The 22766-nt window shown below is 39.6% G+C and overlaps 1 protein-coding gene across 2 annotated transcripts in view; it reads left to right on the top strand.

Annotated features, from left to right (window-relative positions):
• The first annotated feature begins 3032 nt into the window (after window positions 1-3032).
• The window catches only part of LOX (lysyl oxidase), a 97698-nt gene continuing 77964 nt past the window's right edge, over window positions 3033-22766 (top strand). Inside the window, exon 1 of one of the 2 annotated variants that reach the window (XM_089673800.1) lies at window positions 3033-3811. In XM_089673800.1, the coding sequence (XP_089529926.1) occupies window positions 3154-3811 (658 nt within the window). In that variant the 5' untranslated portion in view covers window positions 3033-3153. Of the gene's footprint in view, window positions 3812-18674; window positions 19494-22766 lie in introns of those variants that run through there. The other variant, XM_089673741.1, reaches the window with a different exon arrangement.

Here is a 22766-nt window from a genome sequence, read left to right as displayed (position 1 = left end):
ACCTCTGCTATTATTATTATTATTATACAGGATTTATATGGCGCCAATAGTTTGCTCAGTGCTGTACATGACTATGCTATGACTGCATTGTGCATACTGCTCTTTATAACACCAGTTTTACCAATAAATTTGCCATTTGTGTATCTTATGTACAAAGTACAGAATAGCAAATTTATAGTGGATTATTGGTAACATGGTATTTAGGCAGTAGTGATGAACTGAACATACCTGGGTTCAGTATGCGGCTGGTTCAGCGCACTTTACGTGGGTGTGAGGTGTATACAGCAAACCTAACATTTACATGGAAAAATGCAGTTTAAATTTCCATTATATGAGAGCTCCTGGCCACTGATGTCTGTTTGCAAACAAAGCAGCAGGGGATACCATTCATCTATAAATTCTGCATGGACCCTCTGCACACTGCTATAAGACTGGCCAGGCCCTACTCTGCAAAATGCAAATGCTCCAGTGGATACAGTGAAAATAAGAGGCAAAAAGACACAAGTTATAGCTGAGCTATAGCTTTCAGGTCCCGTCACTGACTGGCAAACCAAAGGAAATAAGAAATCCCTGTGCTCAAATTCAAACCGCTTATACATACTGTATATGTAACCCATCAGGTGCTAAAGGGGTGTGACTGCATTTTAAAGCAATTGTAAAGGCGAGTGTTTTTTTCTTTTAAAATAAAACATGTTATACTTACCTGCTATGTGCAGTGCTGTTGCACAGACCATCCTTGATCCTCCTATTCTCAGGTCCACCTCCAGCGCTCCTGGCCCCTCCCTCCTGTTGAGTGCCCCCACAGCAAGAAACTTGCTATGGAGGCACCCAAGCAGACTCTGTGCCATTCATACATGGAGCCGTGGCTTGGCCCCGCCCCACCCCCTCCTCATTGGAGCCAATAGCTCCCGCTGCTGTCTCAGCCAATGAGGAGAGGGAGTTCCGGGATAGCCGAGACTCCAGTGCACATCACTGGATTGAGGTTTAGGTGAGTATTAGGGGGGCTGCTGCACAGACAAGGTTTTTTACCTTCATGAACAGAATGCATAAAGGTAAAAAACCTTCTATCTTTACAACCACTTTTAAACTAAAAATTCTGAATGACCCTCTGCACATTGCTATACACCCTTTCTAGGAAACTTTGTTCACATACATTGCAACACATGTTTAAGCTGGCAAACTGCATCATAGTAATTCCTCTCTGGCCAGTCCCTACTCTGCTCTGCAAGACGCAAATGCTTCATTGGATACAGTGCCAATATGGGGAAAATAGACAGAAACTGCAGGAGAGCAACAACATTTAGGTCTGGTGGCTGACCTGCAATGCAAATAAGATATACAGGGGAGTAAATCTAAACAGTTTATGCATATCTATAGCCCATCAAGTGCTAAAGGGGTGTGACCACATGTTAACACTAATTACTGCAACAAAGTAATCCTTCTCTGGCCAGTATCTACTCTGCACTGCAAAAGAAAAATGCTCAGGCGGAAATAGTGCCAATATGGGGCAAATAGACACTGAGAAGGATTACTTTGATGCAGTTGAACAGCCTAAACATCTTTTGCAATGTATGTAAACAAAAATCCTTGTTTTGTGCAAAGTTTGCTAGAAAGGGTGTATAGCAGCGAGCAGAGGGTCAACTCAAAATTTTTAGTGTTTGATGAGAGTGTGGTATAGATGTTGACAGGGAAACCGAAAACTCATGGGTTCCAGTAACATTTTGACTGCTGAAGCCAGATTGAAAGGTAGATGTGTTTATTATACAAGCATGTAGCTAGACCTTCATGCAGGGAGAGCAGAACAATACATAGTGTTGGATTCAAAGTAGTGCTCTAACTGCCTTGGAAATCTAATACAATTTACTGTATATGTCCTAAGATAGGTGGGAACCTAGCTATCTGATTGCTTTGAAGTTTGATTCTGGTTTCTGGTGGAGTTCATTGAAATGTAAATGGACATTCACACAGGTATGTTACTTCCAATAGTTCCTTTAGATAGCAATCTTCCCAGCTGGAGATGTAAATAGCATTCTAACACAAGAAATACAGCTGTTACACAGTAAGACTTCTAATAACAATATATCCACTTAATCAAAACAAAATGTTTGATATATAAAATGGTTGTTCCATTTTCCCTCACAATGTCAATAGGGGTCTCCACGCAAAAAAAAAAAAAAAAAAAATGGCATGGGATTATCCCTATAATCCACACTAGACATTTATTCTGGATAAGCATCTGGTATGGATGTCAAGGGGAACCCAGCACAAAAAAAAAAAAAAAAAGAAAATTCCATACCAGATCCTTATCTGAGCAAGTAGCCTGGCAGGCCCGGAAAGTGGGGGACTAGCACGCCCCCCCCCAAACCATATCAGGTCAGAGGGGCACCATGTTGATGAGGACAAGAATCTCTTCCCTACAACTCTGGACCCTTTAAAAATGAGGTGGCCCCCAAATAAGACTGGGAGCCTAATCTATAACAGGTTTTCTTTGATTAAATGCTGACAATATATACCAAGCTTGAAAATCTATACAAATTACATTGAGAGTTTTTGTTGCTTCTTAACCTCATATGATCCAATTATCACTAGTGATGTACAGATCAATTGCATTATAGTAAATACAAAAGGGTGTATCTAGCAAGCCTCACCTATGTCTCACAAATTATTTTCAACTGCATTCTACATGCTGTCCTTCCTTTCCTTACACAATAGCTCTGCATTAGGAAATGTCTTAAACAGTTTTTGCATTGGATATCCAGTGAGCTATAAAAGACATGTTAGATTATGTATTTCTTTTTTGATGGATATTTGAGTGTAACTGTTTCTGTACACCACTTGGATAGGCATGTCTTGAAGATATGCTAAGCAGCACGTTCTCAATCGCATTATATGAACAAATAACAGAGAGGGCACGCAGCCAGTAAACCTTGTATAACTTTTATAAAATGTGCCAGAAACTTTAAAAACTCCCATCACTCCTCCCCTCTGTTCACCAGTAAAATCACCAGCAAAGCCATAGAAAGATGAGAAGTAGCTTGTTCGTCTCTCTTGCCTTAAAGACCTGAAGCTGGCTTTTTATATAAAGTAGCAGCTCCTTTTCTTATTGTATGCTGTTTTATTGAAACCTTAATTCTTTAAACTTCAAATTGAAGAATGATGAAGAATTATTCAAAAAGCATATTTTTACTGCAGCTTGCTGTGTACTTACACTGCATTTTGGAAGTCACCTGCCAGCATCAACGAATAGCTAATGGTCCAAATCCTCTGTGGAGGCAGAGGGTACAGTGGCAGAACAATGGAAGAGTTTACAGTCTGCTGAGCCAGGGAGCTGAGTACCAGCCTTCAAGAAGATCCTCTGCCCCCAGTGCATCTCATAATCCTTTACTTTTACTGAGCAGTAGAAACAGCACCTCTCCAGGATCTTCTGGGAGACCACAACCTCCCAGATCAGAAAACTTACAGAGTGAAGCCCAACAAACCACAGTTTCAAGCCAGGCAAGCGATTCAGTCAGTCGTCTCTGGTTCCAGGCTAACAGAAGAAGCCAAGGAGAGGATGCTGCTGGAAGACAGAGAAACAGATCTGAAAGTACCACACAAAGGAGACAAAGTGCAGCTTCAAGTGCCCAGCAGACTCAAAGAGCGAATGCCACAACAAGCAACAGAGCCAGGCTGGACATGATGCAAGGAGATGATCCCTATAACCCTAATAAATACGATGACAATCCCTACTACAACTACTACGATGCATATGAGAGACCAAGACAGTCTGACAGGCAGAGATATGGTTACGGAACCCGATATCATGAGTATGGTAAGAGGAAGCAAACATTTTATGTAGTTACCTTTCCTAAATTATTTTTATGTACTGGAATGTTAGGAGGGTATTATAACACCATGTTATCCAGAGAAAAAATACAGTATCCGATGCTAAAGTGCATGCCATTTAGGGTTAACCTTGCTACATAGAGTCAAGGCAAAGTATGTACACAGTATAATACAACAATTTGGTCTTTGAGGATCTTTATCAAGCCACGAGAATCCCATTGTCATGTACATTAATATTAACTGAGTGTTACAGCAACAATCTTTCCAAATCGGAATGTTTAGGATCAAATTGTTTTTAATGAAAATCAGATGAACCTTTGGGGCTCCAGTTTACGGCTTAATATTGTAACTCAATTCTACAAATGTTCCTCATGTTTGTTTAAAAAAATAATAATATATATATAAATATATATATATACATACAATTCTGCAGAAAATTATGTGTAATTCCATATAGCAAACATGCTAAGACTGTGCATTGTACTTGTGAAGTTTACCCAAACAGACTCATAGAGTTAAAATGTTTTAGCATGTGCTTTTCAGTCTGAACTCAGTTCACCGTAACATGATATTCAGCATTGTCTCACAGCTCCTGGCATTCCCACATATGCCTGCAGACTACTTTCACACAGACATATTATGTCTGTCAATATTCACTAATGTATGCCTATGTGTTTTAATAAGTTTACGTTAAGGAGCCAAATGAAGGACAGCAAAATTAGCCACACAGAGAGTTAATATTTTGCCTGCTCTGACAAAGATTAAACTAAAAGAACAAAATGTGAGCAATAAAAATGAATAATGATGATCAAACATGCAAAGATCGTTGTTGGAACATCATTTAATTTTACAAATTATTATACAAATTGATGCTAACATCTACCTAGAATAGTTGTACATCCTATTGGATATTTGCCAGTTTAAAAGTCTTCTCTTGTATAGAATGAGCTAATTGTCATTCAAGTTCATCAGTACTTCCTCAGTTCAGATGAAACTTCATCCCATTAATGGCCAGACTAACACCTTTCCTACTGAACATATATGTCATCGTCAATATGTATTGTTCATGTTAAGGTATAATGTATTTTAAGCTAAAATAGGAGAAAGGTTAGGTGAGCATGATTTTAAGAAAGCCCATGGCAGGTGACGTAATTCATTAGGAACAGTTTTTATTCTGTATAGCAGGGAACTCCAAACTTTCTAAGCAAAAGGACAGTTTACTGTCCTTCAGACTTTAAGAGAGCCAGACTGTTTCCAGTGGGAGTAGAAAATGCACCAGCATCAGTGCCTGATCATTGGTTTTAATTGGAAGAATAGTGCCCCATTGTTGATATCAATTAGAAGAACCATTGATAGTAACAGTAGGGGGAATGATGCTCCATTATTGGTGTCAGTTTGCAGTGCCCCAAGGGCCAGATAAAGGCAAGCAAAGGACCATATCTGGCTCTTGGACCATAGTTTGGGGACCACTGCTGTATAGGAAGCAAGGAATATGGAAATATGCAGCATTGCATGTAAACTGAATAAAGGTTTATATTGTGTTGCTTTACGGGATATGTATAACCATGATGATACTCATAATACATATCTGTCTAAGATGGAAAGATCAGAAAATCTGCCTTGCTCTGCATATACCATATTATATGAGTCAAATAAAATACAGAGTTGCCAACTCATCCCTTTAATTACTGGTATACACACATTACATAGATTCTGTGTCTGATTAAATCCTGGTAAGACTGTACAAATGTAAATACTTACCTGTATAGCTAGACAGATCTGTTCTTGGTTGAAAGAATGATTCCACAACCCTGAAGCAATTATTTAACGTTTTTTTCAGTTGGATCCCAAATGTTGAAGTTCCATTGTCCTGTAAGATATTGTTTATTGTACCATAATTCTGGGTTCCCAACTGAAGTGCTTCTCAATTCAGTATACTGCATAGCTGAGGAACCTAAAGAAATGATGGATAAAAGATGGAGTATTGGAAGTTATCTAAACCTACAGATCGTGAACACTGGGAGGAATATTTACTGATGACATTAGGCATATATTGGTTGTTGAAATGGAGAGAAACAGAGGCAAGTGAAATCAAAACTGTTCTTGTGATTTAGTTGGTGAGTGACACACTGATCCGACAACAGGACAGGAATACTAGATCTTAAATCACATATTACATTGTGTAATTTACCATACACCAATAATGCTTACAACCTCTCCACATGCTGAGATCAACCAGAAGGTGTGCATGGCCTCCTGGCTACTCCCCCTTGGTCCCCTTGAACTGTTGACGTTGCACTTATGTCATCAGTTTTTGTCCAAGATGAGCACTGCTTAGCTTAAGTTTTGAGGGTTGAAATGCAGTTTCCATGCAACTATACAACAAAGGAGATACACAGCTACATGGTTTGAGATCTTCCCTTTTATATCAATAATGTTTAATGTGTGGCAGAACGCTGGAGTGCAGTAACCCAATCAGAATAATCAGAAACCATCTTCCATTGTTCAGCCTGTTTATATTTCATAAAAGGTAAAAATCTGATCAGTTGCTATGGGATTGGTTGTAATACCTACTCAGCTTCTAGATCAAGTGGTGCTAGCTAAGTGGTATGTACTGAGACTATAGCTGTAATTAATTTAGAAGGGCTGCTTGTTGAACAAAAAAGACATTTATCAAGCAAAGTAGCAAAATAGATGCACATCTTTTGCAGATCAGGCAGATCAAGATACCTATTTTCTTAAGTATTTAAAGTTTGCAAAGGTTTGCAGCAGATTTTAGTTCAATACACAGTTAGGAAGTGATCAAGGGCAGGTTTTAGGGCCTATTCGCCCCAGCCTACTGTAATGTGCTGTAACGTGTTGTGCGTGTTGGTGTGCTGAAGCGCCATTCATTCTGAATGGCATCCCAGTGCACCTCCCTATTGCACCTAACAGCACAACTCGTGGCAACACACCATGCATTGCAGAGTGCTGCCAAAAATGCTGCATACTGTATTTTTGGTTGGTTATGATGCATTAGGCAGTCCTTTCAAATAATTGGGATATTCTAATACGATACACATTAATGGGCATGAGCCTCATGTATCACAGCAGATTATGGGTGGTATGAATGGGCTCTTATTGTGTCACACTACTAATATAGAGAAATCAAGAATTAATTTATGAATTAATCTGCACCCTCTAGTACATTTTTACTGCTCCTGCTTAGCATTGCCTTGCTGTGCAAGTTTTGGCACATGTTCCCTACTCTGTCTTGGAAGAAACACAAAAATAGTGTATGGTAAGACAGTAATACTACTGCAAAGTATACATACAGTCAGGGGCGGACTGACAACTCATGGGGCCCCCGGGTAATAGGGGATCATGGGGCCCCTGTGTCCTTGCCCAAACTCAAAAAAGCCTATGAAAAAGGTACCAGGGGCAGCTCATGGGGCCCCCTACTGACCCCTGGCCCTCGGGCAGTGCCCAAGTTTCCAAAAGGTCAGTCCGCCCCTGCATACAGTACATTAACATACAGCAGATGTAGTTAATACATAACATGGTGGTAACCTATGCTCTTTGTAGATCATGCTTTCATATTATTATTACAGGTACTTATATAGCACCATCAATTTACACAGCGCTTTACATATATATTGTACAGTACATCAGTCCCTAATCCTCAAAGTGCATCCAATCTAAGGTCCCTAACTCACATTCATACACATACTAGGGCCACTTTAGAGAGGAGCCAGTTAGCCTACCAGCAGGTCTTTAGAGTGTGGGAGGAAACACATGCAGGCACAGGGAGAACATGCACACAAGTGGTGCTGTGGTTGGGATTCAAACCAACAACCCTAGTGCTGCCAAGTGGAACTGCTAACCACTTACCCACTGCGCTGCCCAAATATTGCCAAAAAAAGAAACTATTAACTGAAGAGATAGAAAAACATGGCAAAATATAAGTAATGTGGTTATTAAGGACAGGTAGTTGAATATAATAAATAGTCATAATATTTATAATGATCATTGAAAATTAGAAAATAATAAGTCATAATTGAAACATTTTATAGAATGTGATGTAATTCTACCAGAGGCAATAACATGGGGTACTGTTAATCTCCATTTAATATCTGTCCTTTAAGCCATGTGACAATTCCTAATTAGATATTTTAAAACCATTAACCATTAAAACTTAATCTTCTAGTAAGAGATAGGCACAGACATCACTGTTAGCAAAAACAAGCACTGCTGAGTTCAGTAGGCTTGACATCTGAGTGATATTTGAATATATTGTATCTCTGGGAAATATGGACCAATGGATTTTTAACAGACATAGACATCAGAAGATTATTATCTAGTCCACATGATCTTGCATGGTTTCCCATGCCAGCTCTCTATTTCCAGGCTACTCACTGGATGATAAACTATCATCACCACACTAATGATTCATTGTTGAATGAGCAAGCAGGTGATACAGGAAGCCATAAAAACTGAAACTGAGCCTTTGTTTCTGGCCACAAATCAGTAAGCACAAGTCTGACTGAAATGCATCACAAAACCTTCTTCAGGTGATTGATTTCAAGTTGTGTATGAATGTTTCAGTGATACTTCAAATAATTTCTTCACAGTAAAAACAAAACAGATGTCATTTTAGAAAAGGAGACTTTTACAGCTGCTGTTTTTGGTTTTTGACATTTTTTTCTACAGCCAGTAAACTCCCCTGCATGTTATCCTATGTGTCTATGCACACAGACTATAAGCAACAATTTTTGGCAGGGATGTTTTTTGGCTGGAAAAAAACCCAAGACTAGTGGGTTTCTAAAGGAATTTTTTAGCTGTAAAAACGATCTAACACTGAAAAATGCAGCAAAATGTGGTAAAACACGGTAAATCACAGCAAATTAGCATTTTTAGACGTTTTTTGACTGGTTCGGCCAGGAGGTCAAACTAAAATCTCATTATAGAAGCAAGTTCTGATGGTTATGTGCATGAGCTGCTTTTAATTTAGCAGTTTTGTTAAAGAGCTTAATGGACTAAGACCAAAATTTATATCAGTCCAGAGTTTTTTCTAGACTTGCCAGCTTAGGTAGATCATGAAAATTACACGTCCAACTTTTTTCAAGTATCTTCTGCCACTACCACAGCACCTATGATTAAAAAAACTGGTAAAATACTGAGCTTTTTCTTTTTAAACATGGTTTATATATAGATTTTTTGGGGGAGTGGCATATCTGTGGCCAGGACCAGAACTAATTTTAGAGACTGCTTCCCAGGCACAAGCAAGGTGGAAGAGTATGACTGTTAATCCTTCCTCTGCTTCTTTGTCTTCAACGTGCCTATATAATGTCGGTCTTCCTTTAGTAACAATTCTGGACAAAGTTGTATGTAGACCAATAGGTGTCATGTAGTTCCTTATGTTTAATGTACAGTAAATACAACTCTTAACTTTCTGCATTACATCACAGTAATTGTGCCACACTGCACCTGAATGTTATGTTCCATTATGAAAATGCAGAGAGCCATGTGGAACCTGCTGTATCCAACTGAGTGTGTTCTGCATGTAAAATCATGTTACAAATTTTCTACATTCCAACATTGAATAAATGGGACTTTGCTTACTCGAGTCCTAAAGCAAGCAAAGTTGAAAACACATTTGTAAACCACAATGCAGTTTTTTTATTAATGTGCCAGAGAATGTTGCTTTCCAAAAAGTGGTGGTATTGTCTCAGTTAGGCCATGGGACCCTACTAGTCTTTACAGTATACCCCGGCAGCACCACATCCATTTTACCTTGTTAGTCTGGTGGAAAAATACTGTATACTGTATATACAATCGTATATATACACAATCCCAGACCCACAGTTGATCCAGAGAATCCAATTTTCTCCAGCAGGGAAAAAATTCCTTCCTGATCCCACAAGAGGCAATCGGATATACCTTGTGTGGTCTTTAGAACATGCATACAGCTACTAAGGGACTTGGAAGGAGCCAGTAGCTAAAAAGTTCTATAAAATAATTTTATAAAAGAAAAAAAAAATGAACTAAAGCTTCAGCCCATTCCTATGTTAAGTTGTGTACCATCAATTCCTGGCAGTAAGTGGATATAGGTAGAGCTTGTCTTGTTTAGAGTAAGCATTCCCATTTAGGATTATAAAATGGATTGATATGTGTAAAGTGCCATTCTGTTGAAGTAGTTACACCACAGTGGTTTGCTATGGGTACTTCTTGTTAATTGAGCCTCTTTCTATTATGCTCCTGGATACAAGAGTACAAAATAATGCATTGTTTATCATTATAGCTTAGTTGGTAGCTGGTAGTCTAGCTAATCACTCTTATTTATATGCACTGCATTTTATAATTCCCTAGTGATGTAAGTAGTAAAATACTACCTCCAAGATTGTGTCAATTTTGTGTGTATAAAAATGCTATCACTGTATACATTATTCATCGCACACATACAGGTGAAACTCGAAAAATTAGAATATCGTGCAAAAGTTCATTTATTTCAGTAATGCAACTTAAAAGGTGAAACTAATATATGAGATAGACTCATTACATGCAAAGCAAGATAGTTCAAGCCACAATTTGTCATAATTGTGATGATTATGGCTTACAGCTCATGAAAACCCCAAAACCACAATCTCAGAAAATTAGAATATTACATGCAATCAATAAAACAAGGATTGTACATAGAACAATATCGAATCTCTGAAAGTATAAGCATGCATATGTACTCAGTACTTGTTTTGGGCCCCTTTTGCAGCATATACTGCCTCAATGCGGCGTGGCATGGAAGCTATCAGCCTGTGGCACTGCTGAGGTGTTATGGAAGACCAGGATGCTTCAATAGTAGCCTTCACCTCTTCTGCATTGTTCGGTTTCATGTCTCTCATCTTTCTCTTGGCAATGCCCCATAGATTCTCTATGGGGTTCAGGTCAGACGAGTTTGCTGGCCAATCAAGCACAGTAATCCCACGGTCATTGAACCAGGTTTTGGAGCTTTTGGCAGTGTGGGCAGGTGTCAAGTCCTGCTGGAAAATGAAGTCAGCATCCCCATAAAGCACGTCTGCGGAAGGAAGCATGAAGTGCTCCAAAATCTCCTGGTAGACGGCTGCGTTGACCCTGGACTTAATGAAGCACAGTGGACCAAGATGACATGGCTCCCCAAATCAACACAGACTGTGGAAACTTCACACTGGACTTCAAGCATCTTGTAGTGTGTGCCTCTCCATTCTTCCTCCATACTCTGGGTCTTTGGTTTTCAAATGAGATGCAAAAGTTGCTCTCACCAGAAAAGAGGACTTTGGACCACTGAGCAACAGACTAGGTCTGTTTTTCTTTAGCCCAGGTAAGACACTTCTGACGTTGTTTGTTGTCCAGGAGCGGCTTGACAAGAGGAATACGACATTTGAAGCCCATGTCCAGGATCCGTCTGTGTGTAGTGGCTCTTGATGCACTGACTCCAGCCTCAGTCCACTCCTTGTGAAAGTCCTCAACACTTTTGAATGGCCTTTTCCAGACAATCCTCTCCAGGCTGCAGTCATCCCTGCTGCTTGTACACCTTTTTCTCCCACACTTTTCCCTTCCACATAACTTTCTATTAATGTGCTTTGATACAGCAATTTGGGAACATCCAACTTCTTTTACAATTACCTTTTGAGGCTTTCCCTCCTTATGGAGAGTGTCAATGATGGTTTTCTGCACAACTGTCAGGTCAGTAGTTTTTCCCATGATTGTGATTCCTACTGAAGCAGACTGAGAGACCATTTAAAGGCTCAGGAACCCTTTGCAGGTGTTATGGCATAATTAACTGAATAGAGTGGGACACTTTGAGCCTAGAATATTTCACCTTTCCACAATATTCTAATTTTCTGAGATTGTGGATTTGGGGCTGTAAGCCATAATCATCACAATTATGACAAATCACGGCTTGAACTATCTTGCTTTGCATGTAATGAGTCTATCTCACATATTAGTTTCACTTTTTAAGTTGCATTACTGAAATAAATGAACTTTTGCACGATATTTTAATTTTTTGAGTTTCACCTGTATATAGACATATATATGTAGTGATCATAATTCAGCTCATAACAATATTGTTTGCTCTAAAAATCCCAGAAATAGGGCATAAATTGTAAGCTCCATGAACTGTAAATCTTTGTCATAAAAAATATCCTTGCTTTAAAAATGTCCAAATAATAAACATCCAACAATGTGAAAAATAATTAACAGTCTTGAAAGTGTGCTGTCTTCTGTGCTTATATGTATTAATGATGCTTGGTCACTCACCAAATCCCTAAGATTTACTACCAAGAGGTCAAAACTAAGCATTATATTGTTAGTCCATGGTATGCCTCTCAAAGTTCCCTTTAGCATCCAGCAGCCTTCTTCAAACTTTCAGTCTCATTTGTGGAGAATAAAAGAAGAAGAAACAAAATCGGATATTGATTTTAGAAAATAAAATACCAATAAAAACACTCCAAAAATCCGGTGCTAACCAGTATTGTTTGATTGCGATCGCATGCATCCCTCTAGCCACCATGCGTTCATGGCAAGGTACTATGTCACTTTCAGGTAACATGATGATGTCACAGACCTCCTCCCACTTGATGCATTTTCCCTGAATGACTTCCTAATGCAGGCCATACATGGGTCGAATTCCCAAAGATTTTTCGTCCGAAAATCGAAACTTCGTTTGTTCTGTAATCTGATGGTGCCACCAATGATTTTGAAAATTGATCGTTTTTCATAAATTTTCCAGCATGCCCGATAAACGAAATGGGGAGGAACCACGAAAATCGGCCGATGTCATTGCCCCACTAACAGAGTGAAAATAGGCCGATTATTCTTAGTTCCAATTTTCGTACGAAAATCGTTCGGAATTCGAACCATGTATGGTCTGCATAAGAAGTGGAAAGTGCATCATTACCATTGCTCAATCTACAGAACGCAGCTTTGTTCACTCTCCCACTCTCCCTCTCATTTTTCTTCTCATAACTTTTAAACTGCGAGATATCATATAAAAAGCATTACAAAAGCTACTAATATCTCAGTATCACCAATAATACATGCAGCCACTATACAGGCAGATTCTCAACCAATATATTCAGTATATTATTTATCACCAAAACGTCACTACTAAATAAGAAAATAAACATATGTAGGGAGTCGGGGCTAAGCAGTAGTATTCCTAGTCCAATTTTACTGCTACAGGGCTGTAGTCAGCCTGAGCATTCATTAACAGTTCTGGTTTACCAGTGGTGCATGCTAGGCAAGGTCATTACTAATTTGGGGTGACCTTGAAAAGCTCTCTTGCCTCCCAGGCCTATTGAGGAGGTGGGTTGCTGAGTGTTCCTACCCTCCCAGGCCTGCCGCCTAGGGAAGGTGTGTTGTACTACATAGAGGCCCAAGCCTGGGACATGGACCTTCCTGCTGGAAGATATATCAATGGGAAGTGGAACAGGATGATGTCTATTTGGATTCAAGCACCAGGAGTGAAACTTTGCCTGCCGAAGAGTATCCAGAAGAGTTTTATAGAAGCTGTGCACATTGCAGAAAGTTCTGGTGGTGTGCTGATTAGAAGCTGCTCTAGTCTGAGCAGTGTACTTGTTTGGTTTAAAAGTCCTTTTCTGTATTGACTTTGAGTCAAGATTTGGAGTCTGCATTTTGGTCTTTTCAGGTATTCTGTGCTCTAATCCCTTCCTGGATTTCCTATAGTAAACTCTTCCAAACCACAAAGTGTGCAGGAGGAAGCGCTAGTCCATCAAGTCACCTTGACATCCCTAACCTCCATCAGGGGTAAGGTAATGGCCCTATAATATTAGGCTATATTTGAACTATATGTCAGCAATTCTGGATGTACATCTGGCCAATGGGGTTTAAACCAATTATTTCTGCTGAATACCTTGTTTTTTAAGGGCTTTACTGTGCTGAGCACTGATTAGATTAAGGACATTTGACTGCTTTAGTCTCTTCTCATCATAACCTATATGGTTATACAGTCTTATCAGGACCCAAACCTAACTCCATAGAAGCCGTGATTTCCATATACTGCATTTCTGATGCATCTGCCTAGAAGTTATAGGGAACAAAATGAGACTGAGCAGATGTGGGCATGATAGGGTTCATTTTTAGATATTTATTCTGCTGTTATATTGTACTGTATCAGGTTGCTGACATCTAGTGGTGGTTTAGAACAATTGCAGCTTGTTTATGTGATTTCCTAGCTCCTTTTTAGTGCTAGTTAGTGCAGTCCTAGCTAGACCCTTCTGTTTCTTCCATTTTTTTCCAGTCAGTGTTAGCTCTTTGCAAATATGGGACTTGGAAATGGCACTGTATTCTTACACTTCAAAGGTCTGTAAAAAGATCTTCTGTATTGTATTTATCTGAAGTAAAATTGTGTTGGATTTGATTTTTGTCTCTTACTAATTGAAAAACAAAACATACAAAATAAAAAAAATCTGACAAAAAATTGTTTTGGCTTCAACTTCTGTATCTTATTGGCGAGATAAGTTGCCTGTAGATGGTGCCAAGTCAGCAGGTGACCATACTGTCTGGACAGACTGGGTCTGTGGAGATAAATCAATGCATAAAGCAGCATTTGAAACAGAAAACTGTTCAGTATATTGAGGTAGGTATGGAAACAACACACACTCCTTTCTCGAGGAAGTTGTTCAGATGAAACACATCAAGAGGGAGAAGTTCTATGATGTCACTAAGACATTTTAATTTTATTTAATATCCAGTTTTACACTATGCATGCTTCTTCCTCTTTTACTTGCCACAAATGAAATGGAATTTTTGAAGGAGACTGCTTGATGCTAAAGGAACCTTTCAGAGGCACACCATGGAAAACTAATAAAATGCACTATTTGACCAAATTTAATAATAAAAGGTCAATAAGGATTTAGTAAATGACTTCCTAAGTGGGAGCCCAACTGATGATTCATATCAAGGATCTTGTGACAGACCCAACTAGGACAGGGGCTTTTGGAGGGCAGTATGGACTAGACTTCTACCCACTGATTATGGTGCATGGAGGAAACTGGGGATTTTGTCTGCTTCTCAAGGTCAGAGCATAGAGGAGAACCGGGTCCTGAAACCCTTTGACTGGTCGGGAGTATTTACTGGAGTTATGCGGCCAGGAAGTCCCCAGAACAGAGGTGCATCTGCAGGAACATTGTGTTGGACAGATCATGAAAACGCACCTTCACCAATCGGGTATATGGAACTCTTCTTGCGCATATTTCTTATCTTGCATTTGCCCATTTTTCCCCAGCTACTGCCAACTTTATATAATTAACTTTTTATATTATTTTCGTTGAAGATGTGCCAAACTTGACATAGACAAGGGAGGCAGGCTGCAAAATTCCTTTGACTACTAGCCATACTGACAAGACTTGTCTAGGTATCTAGCTGTTAATTAGATTAATGTTTAAAGGTTGCATTGCCATGTTTTTACTGCTTGCACGTCTTATCTTGTCTATGCTAATATCCCCAAGAGCGGAATGTTGTCCTGGGGGTATAAAGTATCTGGGTTTTAATAAACAGTTATTCCTTTGGTTTTATCTCAACATCTTGTCTGTGTATGAGTCTTGGGGTAAAGGGCTGGTATTAGCTATTGGTCTGCTGGAAGGGTTTGGAGGGCAGGAGGCACTCATTTGTGGTGCCAGGCAGTCTGTCACAGATCTTATACAGTACTTACAAAAGGTAGCACACTTTTGGGACTTTTATTCATATTTCACACTGTTGGATGTTTATTATTATACATTTAAGCAAAGCTATATACAAAGGTTTGAGATTATGCATTGATTTTATGCATTATTATTGACACAATTGGAGAGGTAGTTTTTATTTGTGACAGCACTAGAGAATGATACTAAAACAGGAAACCTGGATTAGTGGCTGCGGCCACTGCTTAAACTGGAACATAGGCTGGAATTAAAAGATAAAGAAGCATCATACTCTGTAATTGATTTAATCAGCTGTTGAAAGTGCATTAAAAGCTGAAGGTTTAATATCACCAGGGGTGGACTGACCATTTGGAAACTCGGGCACTGCCCCGAGGGCCCGGGGTCAGTAGGGGGCCCCATGAGATGCCCCTGGTACCTTTTTCATAGGCTTTTTTGAGTTTGGGCAAGGACACAGGGGCCCCATGATCCCCTATTGCCCGGGGGCCCCATGAGTTGTCAGTCCACCCCTGAATATCACTTTAATATTTTCTGGAACAAATAGGCGTTCTAGGTTTAATGGTTTTATGCAGTCTTTTTAGTGTGAAAAAAACCTAAACACAAATCACATACATCACTTGGCTGTCCCAAAAATCATTAACTCAACTCTTTCATGAAACATTTGTTGTCAGGTGTAAAGTGCAGTGCCTAGAGCTGTTCTTAAATACCTGTAGCAGCTTTCAGGCTCCTTCTGCTCTGTCCAAACACAAGGCTGTAAGGATGAGCAAAGCGCTGACACTTCCTGCAAGTATCAAACATTTGCCTTTTCTATTTCAATTCCTTCACACTATGATGGACTGACTTACTTTTATATAAGAATGTTCATGAGGCAGGCAATTTTCAGCACTACAAGGAACTGCCAGAACTGTGCCCATTAGAACAGAACTTGACCTTTATACCTGACGACAGTTAATTTAGGATATGTTGCAATAGAGTTGATTTATAAAGGAGTAGAGTATGTATACTTTGCAAGGTGAATACGCTGTACTTCTTTGGTAAATCAACCCCACTGTGTTCAAGGTACAATTTGCTTTCACTTTATATGCACTTTACATGCATAACCATTCATCCCTATGCAAGGTGTACACCCCAGAGATGCAGCAAGTAAATGTAGCCTCAAGGCAAGGTGGATAATTTACATAGAAACATTGGAAAATTGACAGCAGAAAAATGACCAAGTGGTAAATCAAGTCTGCCATTTTTTTAAATGTATGCATGTGTTTATTTTTTTTGTCTGAGTATAGATGTATGCTTGTCCCAAGCATGCTTGAAAACATTTACTGTTGACTGACTCTATATCTCTGCTGGAAGTCTCTTTCAAGCATCAACTATCTTTTCAGTAAAATAATACTTTCTCAGATTAGTTTTGAATGCTCCTCCTGCTAGTTTGAAATCATGTCCTCGTGTTCTTAATTTTGGTTTCATATTGAAAATGCCCTCTTGAACCTTATTCACCCCCATGGTGTGTTTAAAGGTTTCAGTCATGTCTCTATTTCCCTTCTTTCCTCTAGACTGTACATATTAAGTTCCTGAAGTCTTTCCTGATATGTTTTATCCCCCAGACCTTTCAGCATTTTTGTTACCCATCTCTGGACTTGTTCTATCAGAACTGGACACATTTGGGTTTATTTACTAAACCTGGAGAGTGCATAATCAGGCTCACTTCTGCATAGAAACCAATCAGCTTGTTCAGTTGAGCTTTGGCAATAAAACCTGGAAGCTGATTAGTTTCTGTGCAGAAGTGAGCCTGATTTTGCACCCTCCAGGTTTAGTAAATAAACCCCAGTATTCTAAGTTAGATCTAACTAACAGTCTATATAGGGGAATCAGAACTCCTTCCTCCTGGTCCTGAGGGTGACTCCTCTAGTGATACATCCTAGAATTACTGTATATTCACTTTCCCACTGCTTACTCACCCTGCTTGCTCATTTTGCAATCATCTGAAATAAGTACCCCCCAAATATTTTTCCTCTGTAATGCTGACCAACACTGTACCCCCAATGTTGTACTCTGTCAAAGGATTTTTTTTCCCTAAGTGCATTATTTTACATTTAGAAACATTGAACTGCAATTTCAACTTATTTGGCCAATTTCCCAGCAATGCCAAATTGTGTTCCATGTTTCATACACCTACAGGGATATCAACCCTATTGCACACCTGTTATCAGCAAAAAAACATACCTTACCCAATTTTATAAAAAAAAATCGATGGACACTGCAGGGATCCACAATAATCTTCTTCCCAAATCAACTAATGACAAAAATGAAACGTGCACAGTAAAAAGGTTCCAGAGCCAGGACCATGAGGCTTTTCAAGACCTCTGTATCAGCCTCCCTGAGCATTATAATGGGCCACGAGGTCATAGACTGTGCTGGTGTCCACTCCAAAACTGATGTTTGTTTAGGTGGAGTTACAATTTTTACATAATAATTTTTTTATAGTTATCACCTTTAAAAAAGTGCATTTCTAGCAATTCTTAAAAAAGACATCATTATGAAAAAGAATACACTCAGGTTTAAAAATATTTTCATCATCATACCAAAACTTCTATGAATTTGACCCTATCCCGAGGCATTATTTCTAAGAAAACAGGGAATGAAAAAAAAAATCCAAAGTGCTTCCAGCGCAGCTTGGCAGTCCTGAGCTGCCAGATGTGTCTGGATTTAGTGTTTTCTTGACAATTAACTCCAGGATGAGCAGTGTGTAATATAGCGTCCTCACCTTTGTCTGCACAGGAACCTTAGGATGTGCTCTGCACATTGTACACTCAGCAGCCTCAATGTGCTTTTCTGTGTGAGCTCAGGAGTTTGGACAGATCTATAACATGAATAAATAACACAAGGGCAGTCAGCCAGAAATCGTTTTCTTTATGCTCGAAAAAAAAAACTATGGAAACTCTGAAAACCCCCATATACACCCAAGAGACCACTCCTTGAAATGAAGAACTTTATTCACTATTTACATTACAGGGTTGCACTGATGTCAGTAGAGATATATGGATTCTAGTGTAACCAAGCTCTTGCATTTTCTATAAAATTCTAGTTTTAGGGGAGGTCTAGTAACATTACTCCCAGCCCCCCTCCCCACTTCTTATTACTAGCACTAGCAACATATTAGAAAGATGAGAAGGGTCCTGCTTCTCTCTCCCTACTAGGAAATTTGCAGCTACCACTTCAGTTTAGATCCCAAGCTTGCTTTTTTTATCCTCAGCTTTCAGCTTTATATGTACATATTCATTACTTTAGTTTTTCTGTATTTGAAAGTATAGAATATGGGGTGCACAATTGGCAGTGTATTTTTACTGCAGCTTGCTGTTTACTTTTACTTCAGTTTGCAAGGTAGCTGTCAAAGCTACAGAAGTCAGAGTAGCCACAGTGCTTTTTGGAGACATAGGGTGCAATGGCAAAACAGTGGAAGGGTCTACAGCCTGCTCAGCCAAGGCTCAGAGTACCAACCTCCCAGGAGAAGAGAATCTGTTGAACGTACACCTAGCAGTTCAATACTAGTCCTAAGTGCTAGAAATCATACCAGTACATCCGTGTCTGAACCTGCAAGACCACAGTCTTCTAATCCTGGTAACAATCAAACTCCGGGGTTAGAGCGCAATAACCCCCAGAGGCTAAGAGACTCTTCTGGTCAGTTAAGCTTCCAGGCATCGAGACCCAGAAGCCCTGCAGGTGCTGCTACAGGACAACAGAGGACCAGAGAGGATGCTATTAGAGCAAGATATCAAAGTACAGCTCGTCCATTTAACAGGCAGCAGCCACAAAGAGTGAATGCTACAACAGTCAATACCGTTAGACAGGAAGTGACGCAAGGACTTCAAGGAGATGACCCATACAACCCCTATAAATACAGTGAAGATAATGGCTATCAAAACTCTTTTGATACATACGAGACGAGAAGAGAAAGCCTTAGGAGGAGGCCAGGTTATGGCATGCGATACTTTCAGCATGGTAAGAATCATACATGTCTACATTGGAACGGTGGGGGGTAGCTAGTCAGAATAGCTCTCATTTCGCCATGTACAATATTGCTCTGTCTTTACTGTAGTTTTTATTTTTTTTAAATGAGCTTCTAAATGTATATTTGAGTTTTGAAAGATTATTGAAAGATTATTATACCTGTAATATTTTTGTAGATATTCATAAGGGCCTTTCCAAGCCTGTTTTGATTGTGGGTTAATATGTGTTTGTTTGTGCATTAACATGCATCATGTTAAGACAGTCCATTCAAGTGAATGAGCTGTCATTACAGATCAAAACCTGGACATGTGCCATTTTTTCTGATGCAGCGCACCACAATGAACGGTAGTGTGTTGGGGCACCATAGACAATGGTAATGACATGCGAGTAAATCAATATATTTGCTGTACATCCAAAGTGATAAGATGAACAACTGTCAAAAATATTAATTTTAATTTTCATTTGTCAGAGTGATAAAATAATTATACAAACATGCTTGCTATCTAAGAGAAAAGGAAAACAAATATTTAAGCAACTTTACTAAAGACTTATACACACGATAAGAATATCAGAGGAATAATCGTTTTTGAATGAATAGGTTACTAAAGTTATGAAAAATCTCGTAAGACAGAATGCACAGTCCCATGATGATGCAATGTATTGTATTGTATTGTAACCTATTTTATTTCATTTATGAGCATGTCACTCACTTTTTATGGACGAATACTGTACTGCTTAAACAAAAATCATTAATTCTGGTATCGTATAAGAAACATTTTTATGCTTGCCCCTTCGGGTAATTTTGCATGAACTGCCATGATTGGCTCTTGAAAGCTGTATAATAACAGTCAGATTATTGGAAGAACACTTCCGAAAGTGGTATTTTTGGTCTGCGTTTCTCAGTGCGCAGTAGTAGGCTTAACCTTGTGGGTGGAATCAAACTGCACTTCACTTAAGCAACAAATCAAACTAGTGATTATAATTTTCAGTCTGTCTGAGTTTATCAGAATTTACAATTACTGAAGCAAAGGCTGATTTACTAAAACAGAGAATTTTCACTTTGCAAAGTGAATTTTAGGCTAACTTAGTGATTAGCCACTTGCCTACTAGGCACTTATACCCCCTTCCTTACCAGGCCAATTTTCAGCTTTCATTGCTCTCACACTTTGAATGACAATTGCGCGGTCATGCAACATTGTACCCATATGAAATTGTTATCATTTTTTTCCTCACAGATAGAGATTTCATTTGGTGGTATTTACTTGCCACTGAGTATTTTACTTTTTGTGCTATAAACAAAAAAATAGCAAAAAATTTGAAAAAAAAAGTTTCTTTTTATCTATTATAAAATTTTGCAGACAGGTAATTTTTTTCCTTCACTTATGTGCGTTAATGAGGCAGCACTGATAGGCGGCACTGATAGGCAGCACTAATGAGGTGGCACTGATAGGCGGCACTGATGATGGGTACTGATAGTCAGCACTGATAGGCAACACAGCTGGGCACTGACTGGCGGCACTGCTGGGCATTGACTAATGGCACTACCTGGTAGCACTGCTGGACTGCACTGATGGGCACTGGTGGGTGGCAGAAAATGTATATTATATAGGGCGCGCTTGTTGGAGCCCAACCTCTGTCGCTGTAAGATAAAGGTGCCAGATGGATATCAGGGATGGATGGATGGAAGCAGTAACACTGAGGCAGCTCTTCTTAGAGTGGAAGCAAGGCTCTAATGCAGTAACAAGAAAAAGAGAGGAAGGCGCCTCTAAGTGCAGTATTAACAATTTATTAGTAGACAATGGAAAATTTGCACTTACAAGTTAAACGGTTAAAAAGACTCATTGTGTGGTAATTTTGGAGCATGCTCAATAGGCAGGAGCCTATTGAGCATGCTCCAAAATGCATTACCGCCTCTTTCACCTGCTACATCTGACTCTGCTCTCCAAGCTTCATTTTTGATGCACAGGCACATCCTGGACTCTACTTCCTGATCCTATAGGCATAACTTGCTGCTGGACGGCTGGATGTCCCACCTGGATCCAATTACCACATGATGAGTCTTTTTAACCATTTATCTTGTAAGTACAAATTTTCCATTGTCTACTAATAAATTGTTAATACTGCACTTAGAGGCGCCTTCCTCTCTTTTTCTTGTTACTGGTGGGTGGCAGTGGTGGGTACAGGTGGGTGGAACTGCTGGGCACAGGTGGGTGGCACTGCTGGGCACAGGTGGGCGGAACTGCTGGGCACAGGTGGGCGGCTCTTCTGGGCACAGGTGGGCAGCACTGCTGGGCACCGATCATCAGGGCACTGATCATCAGTACCCTGATGATCGGTGCCGATCCCTGCTCTGAAAACTGCCATTCCTCTGCAAAACTTACCTCACGCTGTGACAGCGTGAGGAAAGTGCAACTGAGAACCGGCAATTGCATTTCCCTGTGATCAGAGTGTCATTGGACATGGCTGATCACGTGGTAAAAGGCTGCTGTAATTGGCCTTTTACCACATCATGTGATCAGCTGTCCTTAGGACACAGCGATCATGGAAATCGCCGGGTGACCGCCTCCGGGGGCGCGCAGGAGAGCGCGATCTAGGAGGACGTCATATGACACCCTCCCAGAACAGGCCGGCCTCAGTGCAGCCATCATTCAGCTATCTGCGGTCGGTACACTAGTCTGCTTCACAGCAAATGCCAGTACAATGTCAACTATTTCAAATTATTGTTCAAATATGCTTTTTATATGATTGACATTAGTTTATCTGCAATATGACTGCTGTGGCAAAGTGAAAAGTAAAATACATTTCAAACATATACTGTAAATATAAAGGAATGCATTCATCCAACCTCCTTTGCTCAGTATGTAGGAAATAAGATTTTTTGAAAACAGCAAGAGGTAGGAACATGTAGTTCAGTGTATATACTTTTGCAGCTGGACTTGATAACACAAAATGTTCTTCTGGTTGGCGAACTGGATTTACTGCATGATGTGCATGTACAGCTAATGTATTCCATGCACACCTTGCAGCATCCATTCTTTACAGAGATAGTATATTGTGTCAAGCATAAATATTAACTACTTCCAGTCTGAGTTCATTTTGACATTCCTCCCTACATGAAAAAAACATAATGCTAGAGAACTACTTAGAACACCAAAACATAAATATTTTTAAGCAGAGGCCCTAGAGAATAAAATGGTAGGTGTTGCATGACTTTTACAGCACAAAAGCACAATATAATACCCAATTGTTCAGTAAAATATAAAA

Source organism: Staurois parvus, unplaced genomic scaffold, assembly GCF_062004578.1.
Source record: "Staurois parvus isolate SC_StPar_1 unplaced genomic scaffold, SC_StPar_1.0 ptg000004l, whole genome shotgun sequence".
In the NCBI taxonomy this organism is placed as follows: domain Eukaryota; kingdom Metazoa; phylum Chordata; class Amphibia; order Anura; family Ranidae; genus Staurois; species Staurois parvus.
The sequence above is the reverse complement of the archived record's forward strand: the minus strand, read 5'-3'. Positions and strand labels throughout refer to the sequence as shown.